Raw genomic sequence first — 18,901 nt, forward strand, 5'->3', positions numbered from 1 at the left:
TCAGTGAGAGTAGCGATACATCGATTTTAAACTCTGTCATGGGCGCTGCGAAGGGTGGAGGGGCATACTGGGCGCCTGACACTCATATTTTTTTTTCCTAAGGAAAATTTGAATGAGGAAGGAAATATAAGAAATAATAATATTGATTAAAAGTATATCAAGAAGTTCCGGGAAGAGCTAATCGCCTGGTTTCCATTCATTGCAAATTCAGTATTGAGACATGTCTAACCGTTGCTGGGCAACGGGAGGTGGAACGAGTTACCACGAAGAGAGACTCTTGATAAATGGTCGGTTGCCGGGTTGCGGCACGGACGAGTAGAAAACACCGTGCGTTTGTTCGTTACCGCGGGAACGTGTTTACAGAGCCGTTATGTAGAAATGATTGGGCGGAGCACAGACACACAGCAAGATATTCCCACAAGCCTCCTTTTTTTCTTGCGGAATATGGAAACTGGGCTATACATTGCAGAAATGGGATTAACGGCTTAAATGCAATTTGTAAGCTATTGTCTGCCCCCCCCCACTGGGAAGATTTCATAATAGCGACCATGGAAGCGCCGTCTCGCTTCTTAACGCAACAAATATACCCGGACTGAAACCATGTGAATTTTAAATAAGTATGGTACTTCGGTTTAATTAACGGCCGTGGGGATCCGTTGCGCTGACCACGTGACACCCTCTATCCACAAAAGTTGGCACTAACTTCGCCGACAAGCGGCGGTCGCTCGGTCGGTATAGTTCGCTTGCGGACTACATGCCACGGAGTTAGTATGGTACTTCGGCAATCTTCGCGTGTATTCTGGAGCCAATTGTGGATTGCTGAGGAGCCAAGTTTGGAAATGTGCGGGTAGCATAACAGTTCTGGGTACGGTCGCTGATCTGTGTTTAATTGTCTGGAATGCCGGAAGACTTCACCCTTCTCTAAAACTTCTGTTCAAAATATTTTTTTTTCTTTTCTCTTCGGTAGCTGTTTACCGAGTTGACACTGGAGATGGCGCACAATCGCGCGTATCTTTTTATATGATGGACTGCCCATTGTTGTCCGATTTCAACCAAAACTGAAGTCAGTTGTCAGAAATTAGCCGAACTTCCCAGTACCAAATTTAATGAAAACCCGTTCTGCCATTCTTGCGTTGTTGCACGCGGACGGACAGACAGACTAGCGCGGGAATGCGACTAGCGTGTTTGAGGTTCTCACGGCGGCGAGTGGCTTATTCGACGTTTCGGAAAAGCTTTAGCCAACCTTCAGTACCGTTCTCGTTGGCTCAAGCGGTAACGTAGGAGACTTTTATTCTAGAGGTCCCGGGTTCAGATCTCCGTCGGAACACAAACTATCTTGACGTAGATTTCCCGTTATTTTCGTCTGTCCCTCCAAGTAGATTTCGGGAAATGTCTCGTGTCACTACCGCTTCCTTTCAGATCCTTTACAATTCACCATTCATCAGTCATTCTGCGTTTGAACGCAATTTAATGTATACTGACAGTGTAAACTAAACAACAAACTACATTGAGACAGGGGAGTCATCCAAAACGTTACCGATACACCAGACTACACGGTGTCAAACCAGGAAGATAGGAATAGTAGCAGGCACACTCTGAAAGTTTTTGTTTTGAATATGCCAAAAATCTTTTGGGATGTAACGCCGTGTAGTCCGGTAGAACAACAATGTTTCGGAAGGACGTACTGCGTCCATCTTCATGGCCTATGAGTAAGGAAATTAAGAAGTTGACAAGCTCCAACGTCAGCACTGTCAGTCGGCTTCTACCGGACTATACGGCGTCACATCCCAGAAGACAGCACTGTTCATAGTGACCGCTGTGGTCCACCATCGTTATTAACGTGTCTCTTGAACCGAGCGAAAGGTTTTACAGACTTTTGGAGAAGAGTGTTCTGACTGCTGCGAAACGAGCAAATAGTGGCCTCCATTTCTCACTTCCCCGAATGACGTCAGTTAATTCACAAGACTTGAGCACTTATTCTCCCCCAGAATCCACCGCTTCTACCCCTGCCGTGACGAGGCTATATTTTACCGACATAATGAAGCCTCAACCTCATGGGCTTCGAATAGCGGTTCCAGCGCCGTTCTCTTTCACGCGCCACTGTGTCATAAGCCCATTTCCCTTATTTTGAAAAGAATGCAAGTAGGTTTATGCGTTGTCCCTGCTGTCTGTGTGTTCCCCATTATCAACTTCTGAATGCCTGAACCAGTCTTTATGAAACTTTATATGTACATCATGGCACCTCTGGGCCAATCACAACGGCGTATTTTATAAATCCCTCCCGTCAGTCTCTATATCTGTCGTTGTTAGGTAATAAAGTAAAGAGGTAAAGGTATTCCCTTAACAGACCGTGGAGGCCCATAGGGTTGTGAGACGTCGAGGTTCCCACATTTTCTAGACAGTCGGCTCACAGATGGCCGTCAGGTATCAGCCTTACGCACCGGTCGCCCTTTATACCCCAGGAAGATTCCTCTGGTACTCACTTCTGTTGGAGTCTGAGTCGACCTCAGGGCCATACTGCGACAGGAGGATTAGGTAAATTGGAAAAATCCAGATCGGGATTCGATCCCGCGACCTTGCGGCTTGTAGCATAGTGCCTTAACCAACTATTATATTATATATAAACTTCAAATGGGTTTTTACCCGGTGGCAGTGATACTACAATAAGACACAACACACAAATAACACGGGGCACGCCGCAGCGTNCACCTGTGAACAGATTGTGTAGAAAATGTGGGAACCTCGACGTCTCACAACCCTATGGGCCTCCACGGTCTGTTAAGGGAATACCTTTACCTCTTTACTTTATTACCTAACAACGACAGATATAGAGACTGACGGGAGGGATTTATAAAATACGCCGTTNCTAGATCTTACACATACGGTAGGACTCCTTGGGCGAGTGATCATCTCGTCGCAAGGCCTCTACCTGTAGACAAACACAGAAAAACGCACACAAACATCCATGCCCTGAGTGGGATTCGAACCCACGATCCCGGCTTCCGAGCGAGCGAAGACAGTGCATGCCTTAGACCGCGCGGCCACTGTGACCGACAGCTTTACCTTTACCTTACACAAACAAAACACAGGACACACCACACAAAATGAACGCCTCCCTTGCATGGAAGGAACCGAAGGCTGTTTACCAGAGACCAGTGTTGAGGTGTCTCCCTTCACAATTCTGTGGAACCGGAATCTCATACGAGCGCTTGTTTCAGGGCGACATGTCTCCACCAGATGTCTCCGCAGTTCACGCGTCCAGGTGATGCACTTTCCCGTGAGCACACCCCCTGCGCTGTATGCGGGAGGGTGAAGACGGCATGGCGCTGGAGCTGGAACCTAGTGAGGAGGCTCAGGGTCTGCTGGCGCCCCCGACGAGCCTCCCTCTTATCCGCCCCAGTAAGTAGACATGTACCCCACTGTGGGTGTGGCCGGCAGGCCGTTTCAGAACAGAAAAGTTTTGTTCATTCTTGCGAGGCTGAGAAGGGGGGGGGGATTAATAGGAGGAGCTGGAGAGGCGCAACTTGGTTTGTGCTCTTCACCGTGGTTGCTCCTGTATTTGTGGGGGAGATATGTCAGATATTAATACCAAGGGATCTTGAACACATACAGTGGTGCCATCTGTGTTTCAGTAGAGACACTCGCAAATCCGGGGCGATCCGTATAAATTTTCTTACACTGCTTACATGTGAATATATCGGCCCATATTCTTTACCAGAAATTATTAGGGTGGTAAAATGAAGATGAGCTGGGCCAGGAATGTAGCACACACACATCCTGTAAATGAAAAATTAAATTCTTAGCCCTGAATCCTGAATTGAGAATAACACAGGGAAGGTTTAGTAGTAGATGGGAAATGCTATTAAAATAAATTTAAAGGAAATAAGATGTGATGGTATCAGTTGGATTCATCTGGCTCAGGATAGGGTTAACAGAAGGGCTCTTGTGGACACGGCAATGAACTTTGGGATTCCCGCTTTTTAGCTTGGGATTTCGCTGCCAGCTGAGCGACTGTTAGCTTCTCAAGTAGGACTCTGATTAATGCTATTATCTGGGTGATCGTAGAATAATAATTCAATATGATTAAATTTATATTACTTCGGTCTTCTTATGACTCGCCAGGGACACAACGTTAGGTAAGTTTTTCTGATTTTTTCCGGGACTTGAACCCAGTTTATACACAGCCCTTACTGACAAAGGTGTTCCGATGATCAGTTCACCTGTCGTGGAATAGAGACATTTGATTCAGTTTTATTAGTGAATCAATTTTAGCTTTCGAATTGCTTCTCCATTTGATCTGGTGTAGACCGCCTCGGTGGTCTAGAGGTCAGAGTTCATGGTTACAGACCAAGAGGTCCCGGGTTTGATTCCCGGCGCTACCAGTTTTTCTGAGAAGTATCGGGTCTGGAACGGGGTCCACTCAGCCTCGTGAGGATAATTGAGGAGCTACTTGAATGGAAAAGTAGTCTAGACTCCGGTCTAGAAAACCGAAATTAACGACCGTTGGGATTCGTTGCGCTGACCACGCGACACCCTCTATCCGTTATAGTTGGCACTAACTTCGCCGACAAGCGACGGTCGCTCGGTCGGTATGGTTCGCTTGCGGTCTAAGGCCACGGAGTTTGTTTTTGTTGTGTTTCTTCTGGTGTTCAGTGACAGTATATTTGCTTCGTTGTTTCGCCAACATATACACCAACATACCCCACCTCCTCGTTGGTTGTTCAGTGATTTCTTTCCTTTGTTATTTTTAACAGCTGACATGCGCAATTACAGTCCTTTCCATTGTCTTTACCTGTTTTAAACAATCTATAAAGTCGGGATTACCGGGGTTTTGGAATAGTTCTTTCTAAAGGACCCAACGGAGTAGATATTTCCTATCCCATCACCTGAGGACGGAAACAGATGCAGTCTCCGAAACATTGCTTTCTCTAGAATACAGGATGATGGACGAACTCCAAGAATCCTGTACTCCTGAGTGTCGTAGACTATGACATTCAGGAGTACAGGGTTCTCCATGACATAGAGCATCGTTAGAAACGTTAGGATCTACCAGTTTATCAAATGATTTCGTCTTTCTCTGTCCCCAGAAACGTCCAAGAAGCGAGGATCGTTAGAAACGTTTAGGATCTACCAGTTTATCAAATGTTTTCATTTTTCTCTGTCCTCAGAAACGTCCAAGAAGCGAGCATCGTTAGAAACGTATAGGATCTACCAGTTTATAAAATGTTTTCAACTTTCTCTGTCCTCAGAAACGTCCAAGAAGCGAGCATCGTTAGAAACGTATAGGATCTACCAGTTTATCAAATGTTTTCATTTTTCTCTGTCCTCAGAAACGTCCAAGAAGCGAGCATCGTTAGAAACGTATAGGATCTACCAGTTTATCAAATGATTTCATTTTCCTCTGTCCGCAGAAACGTCCAAGAAGCGGCTAACCAACTACATTACGTACTAATGACAGACTCGCATCTCTGCTGTCCGGTGTGCCTGTCAGCACCAGCGGGATGTCTGTTGAAAACTGAACGGTAAATTTCGCGTCTGCAGCTTTGCACAGATTGATAGAACCTTCTGGGGCACTTCAGTGGAACCAGCAGTTCCTCCAAACGTTGATAGCTGTATACCAACCTTGACGGTGTCGCACACCATACGACACCCTAATCGTAATATTTACCGACGCTCGAAAACCACAAATTCAATCTTCAGTAATTTCATATCAGATTCGTTGTGAGCGAAGTCGCGCGGGGGCAGAACATTTTTCTCAGAATCTCTGTGGTTTTCCCCTGCTAATCATCATTCCACCATTGCTGAATACTCATCCATGACCACCACCTGAGGTGTGCGATAACCCTGAACGCGCAACACATTATCCCAACCTCCGTGTTTAAGTTGAATCGTTCCTGACGCGGTACTTGTCTGGTTACGTACCCCCAATTTGACAAAATTTGACTTAAGCCCTTCTTACCGAACGCTCTGAACCCTGTGTCTGTGTCGACAAGTTACGCGACAGAGTAATTCAATTGTTTCAGGTCCCTCTAGCTCGAGCAGTAGACAACATCTGAGCGTCACCATATTGGAGCTGTCTTCGAATCCCGGGGCAGGGAACTATGGCTTAGAGAATGATCCAGACAAGCTCTCCTTCGTGTCTAATTTGTCCCCAGGGGGGCTGGAGCCCCCAATTGTCATGACACCGGGCGGCATCTCCCCAGAGCGAAGAGAGAGCAACAACAGCACACGTAGTAACCGGAGCTATGCCACCGGTGGAATGGGTCAGCAGCAGCAGAGCAGAAGCAGCGGGAGTGACGTCATATTGGCTGATAACAACAGCGACACGTTTGGTCCGGGAGGTGAGTTGCAGGACCGCAGTCCTTATTTCAAGACATCTGTGAGGGTACGTCACACCAAGGATCTGCGGTGTGGTGATTTTGGTGCCTATTGTAGGTTAAAAATAGAATCCAGTAACTTTCTGGTGATGACGTAACGAACTACGTCATTACGACTCGGCCACAAAGATCCTTTACACAGTTTAAGGCCGGAGGGATTGTGACGTGTGTAAAAATAGCCACGTGTAAAGCTGTCCCTGTCATGCCGCAAGATGTAAATCACCATCCGAGCTATTTCCTTGTATTTTGTACATGTTTCGGGCACACGGGACCATCTTCAGGGGGTGCATTCATATTGAACCGAAACATTCAACACTTCATACAATTTTTGTGTTTCTGGACATTATCTACCGACGTGTTTTTTGTTTACAACACAACGACGTTTCGGAGACTGGATTCCGACGTGTTTTTGTTTAAAACACAACGACGTTTCGGAGACTGGATTCCGGCTCCGTCTTCAGGTTGAACCTACTCGGTTGCGTCCAATCGATAGAGCTAGTCCCTATCTCCGGAAACAGAATCCAATCTCCTAAACGTTGTGTGTTTTAAACAAAAAGCGGACGACGGATAATGTCCATAAACAGAACATTTGCGTTAATATTACCAGCGTCACAAACTTGTTGTCCGTACAATATTTCAATGTCTGAAACATGTCGACTCGTCCTTGAAGAAAAGTCCTCCATTTAGTGTAAAGACATAGGCGCTGGGTCTCATGCGTGTGGAGTGTTCTTAACTCTGGCAGATGGTTTACAGTATAGCCTATCTTATGTTGGTGCTGGTGTCCGAGTGGGCCACCCTGTTCCTGGGGGATATGAATACGGGGACCTGGCCCTCCAGGTTGGGGAGTCTCGAATCTGAAACAGTAAAATATGGCCACGAGTCCCGCGGGAGTCCGACCTCAGAATGGCTGCGCTGGCTAGGACCAGGAGCAATTGTAAACTACAGACCCATCCTCTCGTTAAAGAGGATGTTACATGAACATGAAACCAAGTGTTCAGTTGCAAAAGTAAATTCTCTGGTCCTGAGTCTCGAGGGGCTTGTCGCCACGACGAACTGATTGGCGGTAAACCGCCAGTGGAAAAGTAACTCTAACTCTAGTGGGATTTGTGGTGGACAAAGTGGCGCTGGGGTAGGTTTTCTCCGAGTACTTCGATTTACCCTGCCAATCTTCATTCCACCAAATTCTCCATCATAATCACCCGTGCAGGTACAAAGGTCAATCAGTGGCCGCCGTGCCGAGTGGATCCAACTGGACTCCACCCCCCACTATGCGAAAAAAACTCTTAACTCTTAATTCTAACTCTAAGAGCGAGGGCACACCAAAGAAACTGGCAACCGCAACGCAACTGCAATCAGCCTGGGTTGAACACACGTTACTGAATGGAGTAGCCCAAATTGAGGAAACTGAGTTGCCGTTTCATCAGTTTCCTGTGAGGTCCGAACTGAAATGTTATATATTATTTAGATGAAATTCAGTACTTAAAAGGATAAAGCGTTTAAAAGAGAGAGCGTGTTCATTTTAAAACCGAAGAAAGCTGTTCTTTGTACACAGAGTTAAAAAGGGATAGGGCTATAAAATCTTTGCTGAGAGCGGTGGGGGGGGGAGTATTTACGACGTTTGAAAACTACTACCCTTATAGTATTGAAGACAGAATAATAGTTATGTAAATTAATATTTTATGTATTTTTATATATTTCCTTAATTTTTTCTTAAATCCATGGAGGCGCATATGTTTGGCGGCTTGTGTCTCCTTACCGGCGGCCGTGTTACCGCTGAAGGAACATTACGTGGATTTTGCCTTATCCCCCTCCCCCAATTTCCGGTAAGGGGCATATGATGCTGACTGCCACACAAGCGGAGTGGTTTATTTGGCTTAACTTTCTTTTATGCCTCTGCTCGCTGCTTTGAAGCTAATGTAAACAGTGCTGAATGGTAGCATGTTGATGTATGGCGGGCTGCCGAGAATAGGAGCAAGGAATGAGGGTCATTCAGTTTGCGTTCACGTCGTGTCATTTGTCCGAAGACATAATACGGACGTCCGGTTTAGAAATTTTATTCTCGACTCCCCTGAAGAATAAACATTCGATTCGATTACTCGTACATACAAAATATTCGGTTAACCCACTGAAGCAATAACTTAATTAAAAAGAATTAAAATTCCGTTTCTGCTTTACCAAAAAATGTTGGTCTAGCGGCAACGCTGTATACTTGCATTCGGGAGGTGCTCAATTCAAATTTCTGCGGGACACCTGCTATCCCAGCCGAGGTTCATCGTGGTTTTCCCAAATCCCTGCGGGTAAATACCGGGATAGTACATCCAATAGGCCACGGTCGCTTCCTTTCCTTTTAAATCATTTCGAATTCATAAGTCATCCCACCACTCGACTGTATTCAGACACTGACAGCCTCGAAGAGAAGGCAGCAGGAATTGTCTGCAGTCCCGCTGCAGCTGTCAGTACATCTGTCATGAGACATCAGCTTCTCCTGGCACATATGCTGGTCAGAAATTATGAATAATATTATTTAGTTAATTTGTATAATTATTGCAACTTCTCTCACATGCTTATTGGCTCAAATGTATATAAATTCTTTTATTTTAATTTGGCTCCTTTATTTTACATTTCTTCTCTTTGACGCTTCCCCACCCACCACCCCTATCTTCATTGTTTTTATATCCTCGTGCCTTGTCTTGTCTATTTGGATGCTTAAAATAGTTCCTCCATATTTCGTTTTCAAAAGTTATATTCCGTATTCTGAACTCAGTATTGGCAAGCATTTACCGAAATCAGTTGTTTTTTTATAGGGCCTTCGCAAATTTTACCTTCATTTTTTCGTTCTTTTGAAACGTCTGTTAGGATCTACCAGACTACAAGATGCAAAATCTAAAAAGACAACAAGCCTTTAAATTGTTACTATTTATGCTTTGTGAGCATTATTTGATGACGTCAGTGTGTACACTGTTTGGCGTCGAATTGTAGGATGGTTAATGAGTGATGAATTGAGTTGTCTGAATTGAGGTACCCTACCAGAATTTGTCAGGATGGACCAAGAGAAACACGAAGAATCTCGCATGGAGAGGCCCTCGTTTCGAGCGGGATTCGAACTGCGTACGTCCCGGATATGAGCCTAGAGCGTTACCGGTAAGCCCACTACGTCACATCCCAGATGACGGTAACCTTTCGAAAGGGGCTTATCAACGTAATTACAAAACGGTGACGGCCCTGAAATTGTTCTTATCTAGTTCAAGCTGGCTGCTGCTCGTGTAATAACTTGGAATGTCGTTATTTTGGACGTCACGCCATCTATGAAATATTCCGCTGTACTATTATTGTCTGTAGTTTTTTAATTGCCCACGTGATGACGCGCCAGTCGGTGTGCTACAAACCAAGGCATCTTCGATCGAGCTACCGAGACAGCACCTCTGTACATGCTTTCGAGTTATATTACAGATGGCAGCCACGTAAAGTGGGCCAAGGTTATTCATTCGCTGGCCGGCATTTAATATTCATATATATTGAACGAATTACGTCACTTATATACCACAGCATGACTCCAACTTTTTAGTTTGGTTATGGTTGTTATTTATACATTTAAAGGCTTATCGTGTCTTCATTTATATGGATTTAAGATGAGTTTGTTCAATGTGTTGTATTAAAATTGTTTATGAATTGTCGACTCGTCACACAACACTTCCCGACATTGGATTTGTGCTTCGCTCGTCATGACCTACTCCGATGTTTATATTAAGTGAATCGATTGAAACGTTATTTAACATGTAGGACAGGTGTTAATGGCTGGATATAAAGTTGCATCAGGGGTGCAGCGAATTGTAATTCACAAAACAGCCTCTCTTGTACCCAACTGCGTAATTACACCAACACGACATTCTCATTGCCCAGTCTCGAAGCAGTTGTTATGGTTTTGATTTCGAGTCTTATTTAAAAAAAGAGCCAAATTTGTTTATATGTCGGTTCCACTTCTGACACCAGTTGCCTCGCGTATTAGTGACTATAGACGGATCTGCATTGGTGAATAGATTTATTGGCCATTCACAGGTCGTAACTAGAAATAAGTATTACACTATTGCTGATTTCCACACTAAAAGTCACTCAACAGTAAGTTTTCTCAGTCTGTCTGCACTAGTCGTTGCTTGGTAGCAGCTCTGAACAATGGCTATTCCTCTGCAATGTCGTCACTAGACGCTTCCTGGTAACGAATCTTAGCAATGGAGATTCTTCCGCTTCTGCTATCCACTGGTTTACACTCCACAGCTGAACATTCAACTCAAATGTCAATTCAAGTCAAAGTCACATTGCGACTGTCGGTCGGTCGGTCGGTCGGTCGGTCTTGATGTCGAGCCCCATTTGGGGGCAGTGACATTTTAATAGGCATGTGGACCCGAATGGTACCTTGTTAGCCAACGCCCTAAACGGAACGGGATTCGAACAACAGACCGCTAGCCGAGCTCAATCAAAAAAATATACGTACCTCGCCCACAAAAAATGATTTTGATTAAATGTTTGCCAATTTATAGTACTGATAATTCCAAATAGAATTACTGGACATATTTCCCCGCCATCCCCCAAATAACTTTTTCTGAATTCCTATTTAAGGACAGGAGGAAGCTGAGATCTGTCACTTGTGCATACACAACAAAATGTGCAGTGTATTTTGCACCGATATTTTTGTTCAAGCAGACAAAAGATCCAGTGATGAGTGTGTGTCTTGCTATTTCTGCCTGAATGTTGCCTCAGCTGGTCGCATAGGTACACCTGTCGTATCAACTAACTACTGGTTTATGCTTGTTACGATTTGTGACGACACTTGAATGGCTTCGTCCTCGTACATTTTTATTGCCTTACTTTGTGAAACAGAAGTCTCGAAACTTCTGAAGGGTTTAGAGTTCTTGGCCCAACGCGTATTGTCTTGAGCAGGTTAACGAGACGCCGGCGTTAAGGCGTCTCCTCACAGCCACTCGAAATGAAGAGGTGCTTCAGATGTTGCCACGCTGAGCCAGTGAGAAGTGGCTGTGTTGTTACTCTACTGATTGGCAGTTATTCAAGTGACACTCGACGTCAATCCTATGACTGTTTGATCTGTTCGAAAATTCTAACGAGATGGGCTTGTGCAATCACGAAGCTGCAAGTTTATATTCGGAAGACAGGGATTCGAATCTCTCTAAGCTATAAATCCAACTAAAGCTTACGAGCGATTACCGGTATAGTGCTTGGGAATATACCACGATTTACCCTTCTGCCCTTTCATGATAGCCTTCCAATATGTTTTGATGCCACATAATATCTAGAATCGAAATAGCATTATTAATTAATATATATATAAGATAAACACCGTCTTAAGTGTAACAATTTTATTGTAGTTCTTTCTTCTTTCCCCTCACTCCACACTACATGTTTCGGCCCGAAATGGCCATCATCAGGTGTGTATTCTTACGTAGCTGTTACACTGCCTGTTAAAATTTAAAATCACCAGTCTTTCTAATTGTATAAACTGTTTGTTAACCTACACGCGTTAATTTTGATTTTTATTTAGCACTTTTAAAAATTTAATTCAAGTTAAAGTATCTATGAAATTTCTGTTCTTTTCCTTTTTCAAATTTTAAAATTAAAATTTTTCTCAGGGTACATGCCCTATGTCTAAGTGCTGCAACGGCGCAGTGTTTCCTGTGAGGTACGAACTGAATCCACTCAACAATACAGATGTAGCTCAGCTTTTTAAGCCATTTGTTTCTTCCTTTTCGATTTGAGTGCTCAGTCTTCCAATTCCAATACACCTGTTGAGTCTAGTTTTTTTTTGGGGGGGGGTGCGTATTTGTAAGGGTAAGAGCAAGGGACGAGCCCAAACATTTCCGAAGGAACTCCAGACGTTTGGTTATGTTCATTAGGTTTAATTCTCCGCGTATTTGAGATGTGGGATCATTGAATTGGATCGTAAGGAAACAGAACGTGAGGATGCGGAATGGATTAATCTGGCCTAGAACAAGGACCGGTACCTCTTGTGGGCACGGTAATGAACGTTTGGGTTCTGTAAAAGCGAGACATTTCTTGATTATGTGAGTCACTGTTAGCTTTCAAGAAGAACTCTACCTCATAGCCTAAGTTAGGCTGATAGGCAGTTATTTCGTTACTTGCTTAGCTAGATTAGTATTTACGTATTCAGATATTTGATTAGGCGCTCAGTTACTTAGTGAGGAGCCGGTATAGCGACTGACTACGGGCCGGGCGACCGAGGCATCGGAGTTCGAGTCCCGGAAGGGTGAGGAATTTTCTCTTCTCCACGTCGTCCGGACCGACTCTGGGGTCCTCCCAACCTCCGGGGGGGGCTCTTTCCCCGGAGATAAAGCTGCCGGAGCGTGAAGCTGACCACTCACCTCCAACTAGTGCCGAGGTCAAGAAAATGTGGGTCTATACATCCTCTCCCCCATACGTCTTCATGGCGTAGTGTTTAATTAGTTATGCACAGGAGCAACTTAGTGGGTTTGTACGTAATTTTGTTTGGTTAGTTAACTGATTAGTTGGTTAGTCGGTAAGTTAATTAGGCAGTTTGTTTGTTTGTTGTTCCGATTTGAAATTTTTTCCTTTGCGACAAAGCAACAACGTACAACTGAGCGCCCGGAAAAAGTGTTTGTGTTCAAGGACAGGGTGAGTGAACGGCTGTGACCATTACATAACAGAGGGTTCGCCGATAGACCCGCAGAATGCGTGTGGTCGATTACTGTTTACAGCATTAATGTCATGGAGGTTGCGATGGGCTGGACACCTCGCATAGAAAAGTAGGGACGTAAAGCGGAGAGCAGACAGGTGGACCGCGAATGTCCAGAGATGTGACGCCGTGTAGTCTGATAAATACTTACAAGCTTTGTTTTCTCCATTTCTAACAAACACATTGAGGCATTTTTTTTAAAAGCTAGTGCTTATTAAACTACTAAAAAATTGTAAGATTTGAGGCTTTCACGGCGGTGACTACGAAGAATGCCGTCTTCTGGGATGTGACGCAATGTAGATATTTTGTTAACCGACGTTTCGGAGAACCATATCGCCTCCATCTTCAGGATATAAGAAATCCACGAGCGATGAACTAGCGTGAGCAGGTGTCTGTAGACTGACAGTCTGCACTGGTTCATCGGGACTCGAACACGCTTGTGACAGTGCCCAACCAATGCGCTGCCGCGTCATGGCATCACATAGCAACACAAATGCTCTTCGTCTTTCTAATATCTGAATGAGACTCGAAACACGCAGTTGGAGACAGTGCCTGCCTTCCTGCAAAACATAGGTGAACTACCCGACTACACGGCGTCACATGCCGTAAGATGTTACTACTGGTAATGTAGGCATTAACTGTCAGTTTTGTTTTGATACCTGTTTCAGCGATGTGTTGATTTCCTGATAATTTTATACTCCTTGGATATTCCTTCGTACTTTGCAAACTCGAATGAGCTGGCATATCGATCAGCCCACTTTCTACTTTCTTTACGTTTCTGGCTTCATTCGCGCCGGCAGTAATCATCATAACGGTAGTCGCGAGTCAGTTCTTGCGCCGTCAGCCACTCATGTCCAAGAAAGTCGCCTACTCCACCGAGGAACTGGTCCAAGCGGCCACGTGGGCGGTTTCTTACGAGAGCGATAGCGAGTACGCCTGCCGTTTCAGAAGGGAGTACAAGAAGGCGCCACCTGACCAGAAGACCATAACAGCATGGAAGAAAGACCTCCTCAAAACAGGTACTGCAGTGTGCCGTGTTGTAGAGCGTTACGTCATAATTAGAAAGTCACTAGATTGTTTCAACACACAAGAACCAAAATCCCCCATATCGGAGATCTCGTTCAACATAGGGACTGTTCTTCCGTAAGGTTACCTACAGAAATTGTGGCGTACCTTTGCACGCGGTAGCGTAGTTGGTTGAGGCACTCTGCTACAAGCCGGAAGGTCGCGTGTTCGAGTCCCTATGAGATGGATTTTTTTTTTTAATTTATCTAATCCTTCCAGCCGCACTATGGCCCTGGTATTCGGCTCAGCCTCTAACAGAAATGAGTACTAGGAATCTTCCTTGGGGGGGTAAAGTGCGGCCTGTGCCTAAGGCTGACAACCTCAACACCATCTGTGAGGCGAATGTTTAGAAAATGTGGGAACCTCGACGTCCCACCTCCCTATGGGCCTCCACGGACTGTTACAGGGAGAGCTTTACGTTTTACGCTTGCAGATATTTTAGACAGACTTAAATCGCTTTTTGTTTGTATATCGATAATCTAGTATCGTTCTGATAAGTGAAATCTACCCGTCTGCCAACGAAGAGAAGACGAGGCGATTACCAAAGTCCGTCCTTATGTACTGTGCAAGCTGAAAACATCGGTAAAATTTTCGGACTTCATGATATGTCTCTAAATGAACAGTAGAATGCTCACGGGCCGCCTGTTGTACCCACAGCTTGCCTCGCCTTCTCGTCGTTAAAGGATTGCGTTCTCCTGTATCCTGTATAGCCAGCCAGTTTCCACGTAATTGTATATTATGTGGTGTCTTCACCATATATTAGGGATGCCCAAACTCGGGACCCTGAGGGGCCACATATTTTCCCACTATACCAATACACCGAACAGTGCTCTTCACTTTCCATCCGGGAGCTGCTCGGTTCAAATATCGGTCGGTACGTTAGGTATCCGAACGGAAGTTTTTAGGGGTTTTCCTCCGTCTCTCCAGGCAAATCTTATGATAGTACCTGGATAAGGCCACGGCCGCTTCCTTTCAAATCGTCTCTAATTTATCATTCGTCTGTCATTCCACCATCGAACATTGTACAGTTTCGGTATTGAAAGCGTCCTTAGTTAACGAGAGAATATACAGAATGTTCCAAGTTGAAAGGCCGATTTTCTGGGAGGTCATAGGATCGGTCATTCTAAGCAAGAAAGTGTATATGTACATGTGTCCTATTCCGAACGGTTTCCGAAATATAACTATTTCACTGTACAGTCCACTGTACAGACGAGCAGCACGCCATGTCCTCACACGAGTTGCACCGAGATAGAGCTATTTTACTGTGCAGTACACTGTACACTGTACAGACGAGCAACACGCCATGTTCTCACACGAGTTGCACCGAGATAGAGCTATTTCACTGTACAGTGTACAGACGAGCAACACGCCATGCCCTCACACGAGTTTCACCGAGATAGAGCTATTTCACTGCGCAGTACACTGTACAGACGAGCAACACGCCATGTCCTCACACGAGTTGCACCGAGATAGAGCTATTTCACTGTGCAGTACACTGTACACTGTACAGACGAGCAACACGCCATGTCCTCACACGAGTTTCACCGAGATAGAGCTATCAGCTCACAATCAATGACTGTGTACAACTCGCTCCATTCCGTACTGGATTACGACTGTCTTCTCTTCCACTGGGACTCACTTGGTTCTGATTTAAGAGCCGGTCACTTCTTCAGCTTCCGTTAGCCGCTGGTTAACACTGCGCAGCTGAACACTGAACTCTCTTACGACTGACTGTTTCCTTATATAGACTCTCGGTAACCATGGAAGATGTCTGTTGTCACGGAAACATGCTTACCTAACCGTTTCCTATCAGTGGACTTCGGCATCTCTACGTTGCTGTGGGAACGTGTGTTTGGCTAGCCGTTGGCTGGAAATGGACTTCCGCTCTGGCTCTACTATTCCGGCTTTCAGACGTCATGTCACAGTTACCTCTAGTTTGAGGTTAGTAATAGTGGAGCTATATTTCCATTTCCCCATACGTCTTCATGACGTGGTGCTTAATTAAGCCCAGGTTCATCGCAGAAGGCACCGATTTTAATACATTTGTTTTGTGTACACAGGTTTGGACCCGCGGTCCTTGCTCCAGGAGAGGGGCAACTGGGAAACTCGTTACCTCATGAAGGAGCATCGCCGTGCGGGCAAGGCGACATTCCAGGGACAAGTGTACAACTTCCTGGAGCGTCCGACAGGCTGGAAATGTTTTATGTATCACATCTCTGTGTAAGTACAGCTGTATCACGTGATTGTACTGAATCTTTGTGTTTCACTCATCCTCCAGTAATGTAACGGTGAGGTGACAGCTCTGAAATTAACTCATTTTTGAGTTACCATAGTAACGAATCGTCCAGCGTAAACACTTTACGTGAATGTAAGTTGTGCTGTAGACAACGAACGTGCGAGCAGTCTTTTGTTCCATTATATCGTGTCTGCTCTCTGCTGATAAGGTTTTCATGTAGATATGTAAAGTGTAGCATAAAGAGACTTTTTCGGATTGAATATTTGTGCATGTTATTAGTGGGAGAAGGCGCCAAACGTCGGTGTCGACGTATCATTCGATAACTTGTAGAACTGGAACGGAATACCGGAGAAAACGGGGGAAGTTAATAGTGCGAAAGCTCGTGTAACCAATGCTGAGTCTTCCTACTCAATTATCAAAAGACGTTTAGGCGAGCCTTCTGCAAAGCTGTAACCGAAACTTCTTTTTTGCTGGGTAGAAAAGGTTTTGAGACACAGGCCAATGAAACGAATAAATTAAAAATTAAGTATGGCGGACTGTAAGGAAGGTCCGATCGAGTTGGCCCCGCCGCAGCTCAAGCTGTTAGTCGCTGGCTTCCCACCGCGGCAGCTCGGCTTCGAGCCCGGGTCTGGTCAAGTTGGATTTGTGGTAGACAAAGTGGCGCTGGGGTAGGTTTTCTCGAGTACTTCGGTTTCCCCTGCCAATCTTCACTCCACCAAAACATTGCCTTAACAAAGTCTCATCATTCCAGAGATAGAGGACCTCACATCTAGTGATGCAAGTTAATTGCCTCTTCATAAGTTCGCTCATCCGCCATATTGTTATTAGTGATTGTGTGGAATTAAAAAATACACACCTAGCTGCTTGGCATAATGTTAACACTCTTAGACTCGTGTTCGGTAGGTGCTTGGTTCGAACCTCGACCAGAGCGCCAATTGTCGTGACCGAGGTTTCCCCCTACACCTTCAAGAAAATGCTTTGATATACCTCGATTACGCCAAGACTGTTTCCTTCCAAATCCTTGTCAGTTCATCATGTACCTGTCATTCTACCATTCTGCATTCTGTAGTCTAGATACTGAAAGCGTGGCAAATTAACACGCACAATTATGGCTTTGCGGTGGACAGTAATGACATAACTCTCATACCAAATTTCGTCAAAATCGGCCAACTTGTTTGAAAGTTGAAGAATAAAGACGTACAGACATATACAAGGACAGCATGGCGATGTAAAGAAAGTATATTTTTGTTTCTTTAAGAAATGAAAATTGCCTGGAAGCAATTTTGGAAATAGGGAAGGGATACGTTTGTGTTGACAGTTGTAATGAATATGGCTGGTCCATGAAACCCTGCTGGGTACTTGTGACAGCAGCGCCATTGTTCCGTTTCTCCTGCTTCTGTGTACGCATTGGCCTTTCTGTTTTCCTCGCTTCTCGACTCACGGAACAAAACAATTTTCCCGAGGGACTCAACTGTCAGATACATTTTTACATTTCGTCTACAATTGCCCTTCTTTCTGACATCCCGTTCTGTCAATAGAAATGGCAGATGTTTGTTACAGCGTGCAAGAATGCATCATAGTCACAGATCACTGCTTGCCAGAGTAACTACGTTTCGGAGGGACATTTTGCCTCCATTTCCAGGGTAGAACTGTAAGCCGTGAGTGGAAAGAATGTTAGGGAGGGAGGAGACCTGCAGATCTCGCTGTATATCCGTACTTTTCCACTCTCTATTTACTCTCTTACCCTGAAGGTGGAGGCAGCAGATTTCGCCGAAGCATTCGTAGTGATCTAATGTACTGTTCGGCGTCACATTATAGAAGACAGTGATCCGCGATGTTGAGACACTGAAGAACGCTCATTATGATTAGTATAATATTAAAATGTGCGTCACTGTGAAAGCAAATTTCTTGGAATAGAACGTCCTTGCTATTGCTGTGCTGGAACTGCGGTTTTGTGGAAAAATTGTCTCTGGGATGCGAGAAGCATACAAAAAGATGCGCGGATCCAGAAACCCAGTAATTCTAAATGCTATCCAAGATGCGTTCTGAAAGGAAGAGACCGCTATGCTCCGTCTGCTGTGTGAGCGATGATACGTCATCATCAGTTTGTGACGTAGACCGTTACATCATCAGTATAAAGTTACGACTTCCGGTTTCAGAGTACTTCCGGTATTCATACGCCGTTGGGATTTTCCGAAAGAACTTAACAAAAGAAGTTGTCCCTGTGCTTAACTAATTAAGCACTATGCCATGAAGACATAAGGTCGGTGTGGAGGTATAGCTCCATCATTCTTGACCTCGGCACTGATTGAGATGAGTGGTCAGCTTCACGCCCTGACCGCTTTACCCATGGTACCCATTGGGTGGACCCCAGAGCCGGTCTCGATCGGCCAGCCCGTAGCTAGTCACTATAGTGACAGAGCTATCCGATTTACACGTGACTTGTCCATAAAGTTGCCCCAATTCATAGAGTCGACTGACCTTAGGAAGACGTAGGCATAA

The 18,901-nt window shown here is 44.9% G+C and overlaps 1 protein-coding gene across 5 annotated transcripts in view; it reads left to right on the plus strand.

Moving 5' to 3' along the window:
* The window catches only part of LOC111861752 (potassium voltage-gated channel subfamily KQT member 1), a 194,538-nt gene that overhangs the window by 72,779 nt on the left and 102,858 nt on the right, over window positions 1-18,901 (plus strand). For all 5 annotated transcript variants that reach the window (XM_023846594.2, XM_033750501.1, XM_023846586.2 and 2 more), the window contains 3 exons: window positions 3,219-3,399; window positions 6,024-6,341; window positions 16,224-16,383. In XM_023846594.2, coding sequence (XP_023702362.1) covers window positions 3,300-3,399; window positions 6,024-6,341; window positions 16,224-16,383 — 578 coding nt within the window. In that variant the 5' untranslated portion in view covers window positions 3,219-3,299. The remainder of the gene's footprint in view (window positions 1-3,218; window positions 3,400-6,023; window positions 6,342-16,223; window positions 16,384-18,901) is intronic.

Source organism: Cryptotermes secundus, unplaced genomic scaffold, assembly GCF_002891405.2.
Source record: "Cryptotermes secundus unplaced genomic scaffold, Csec_1.0 scaffold136, whole genome shotgun sequence".
Classification (NCBI taxonomy): Eukaryota; Metazoa; Arthropoda; class Insecta; order Blattodea; family Kalotermitidae; genus Cryptotermes; species Cryptotermes secundus.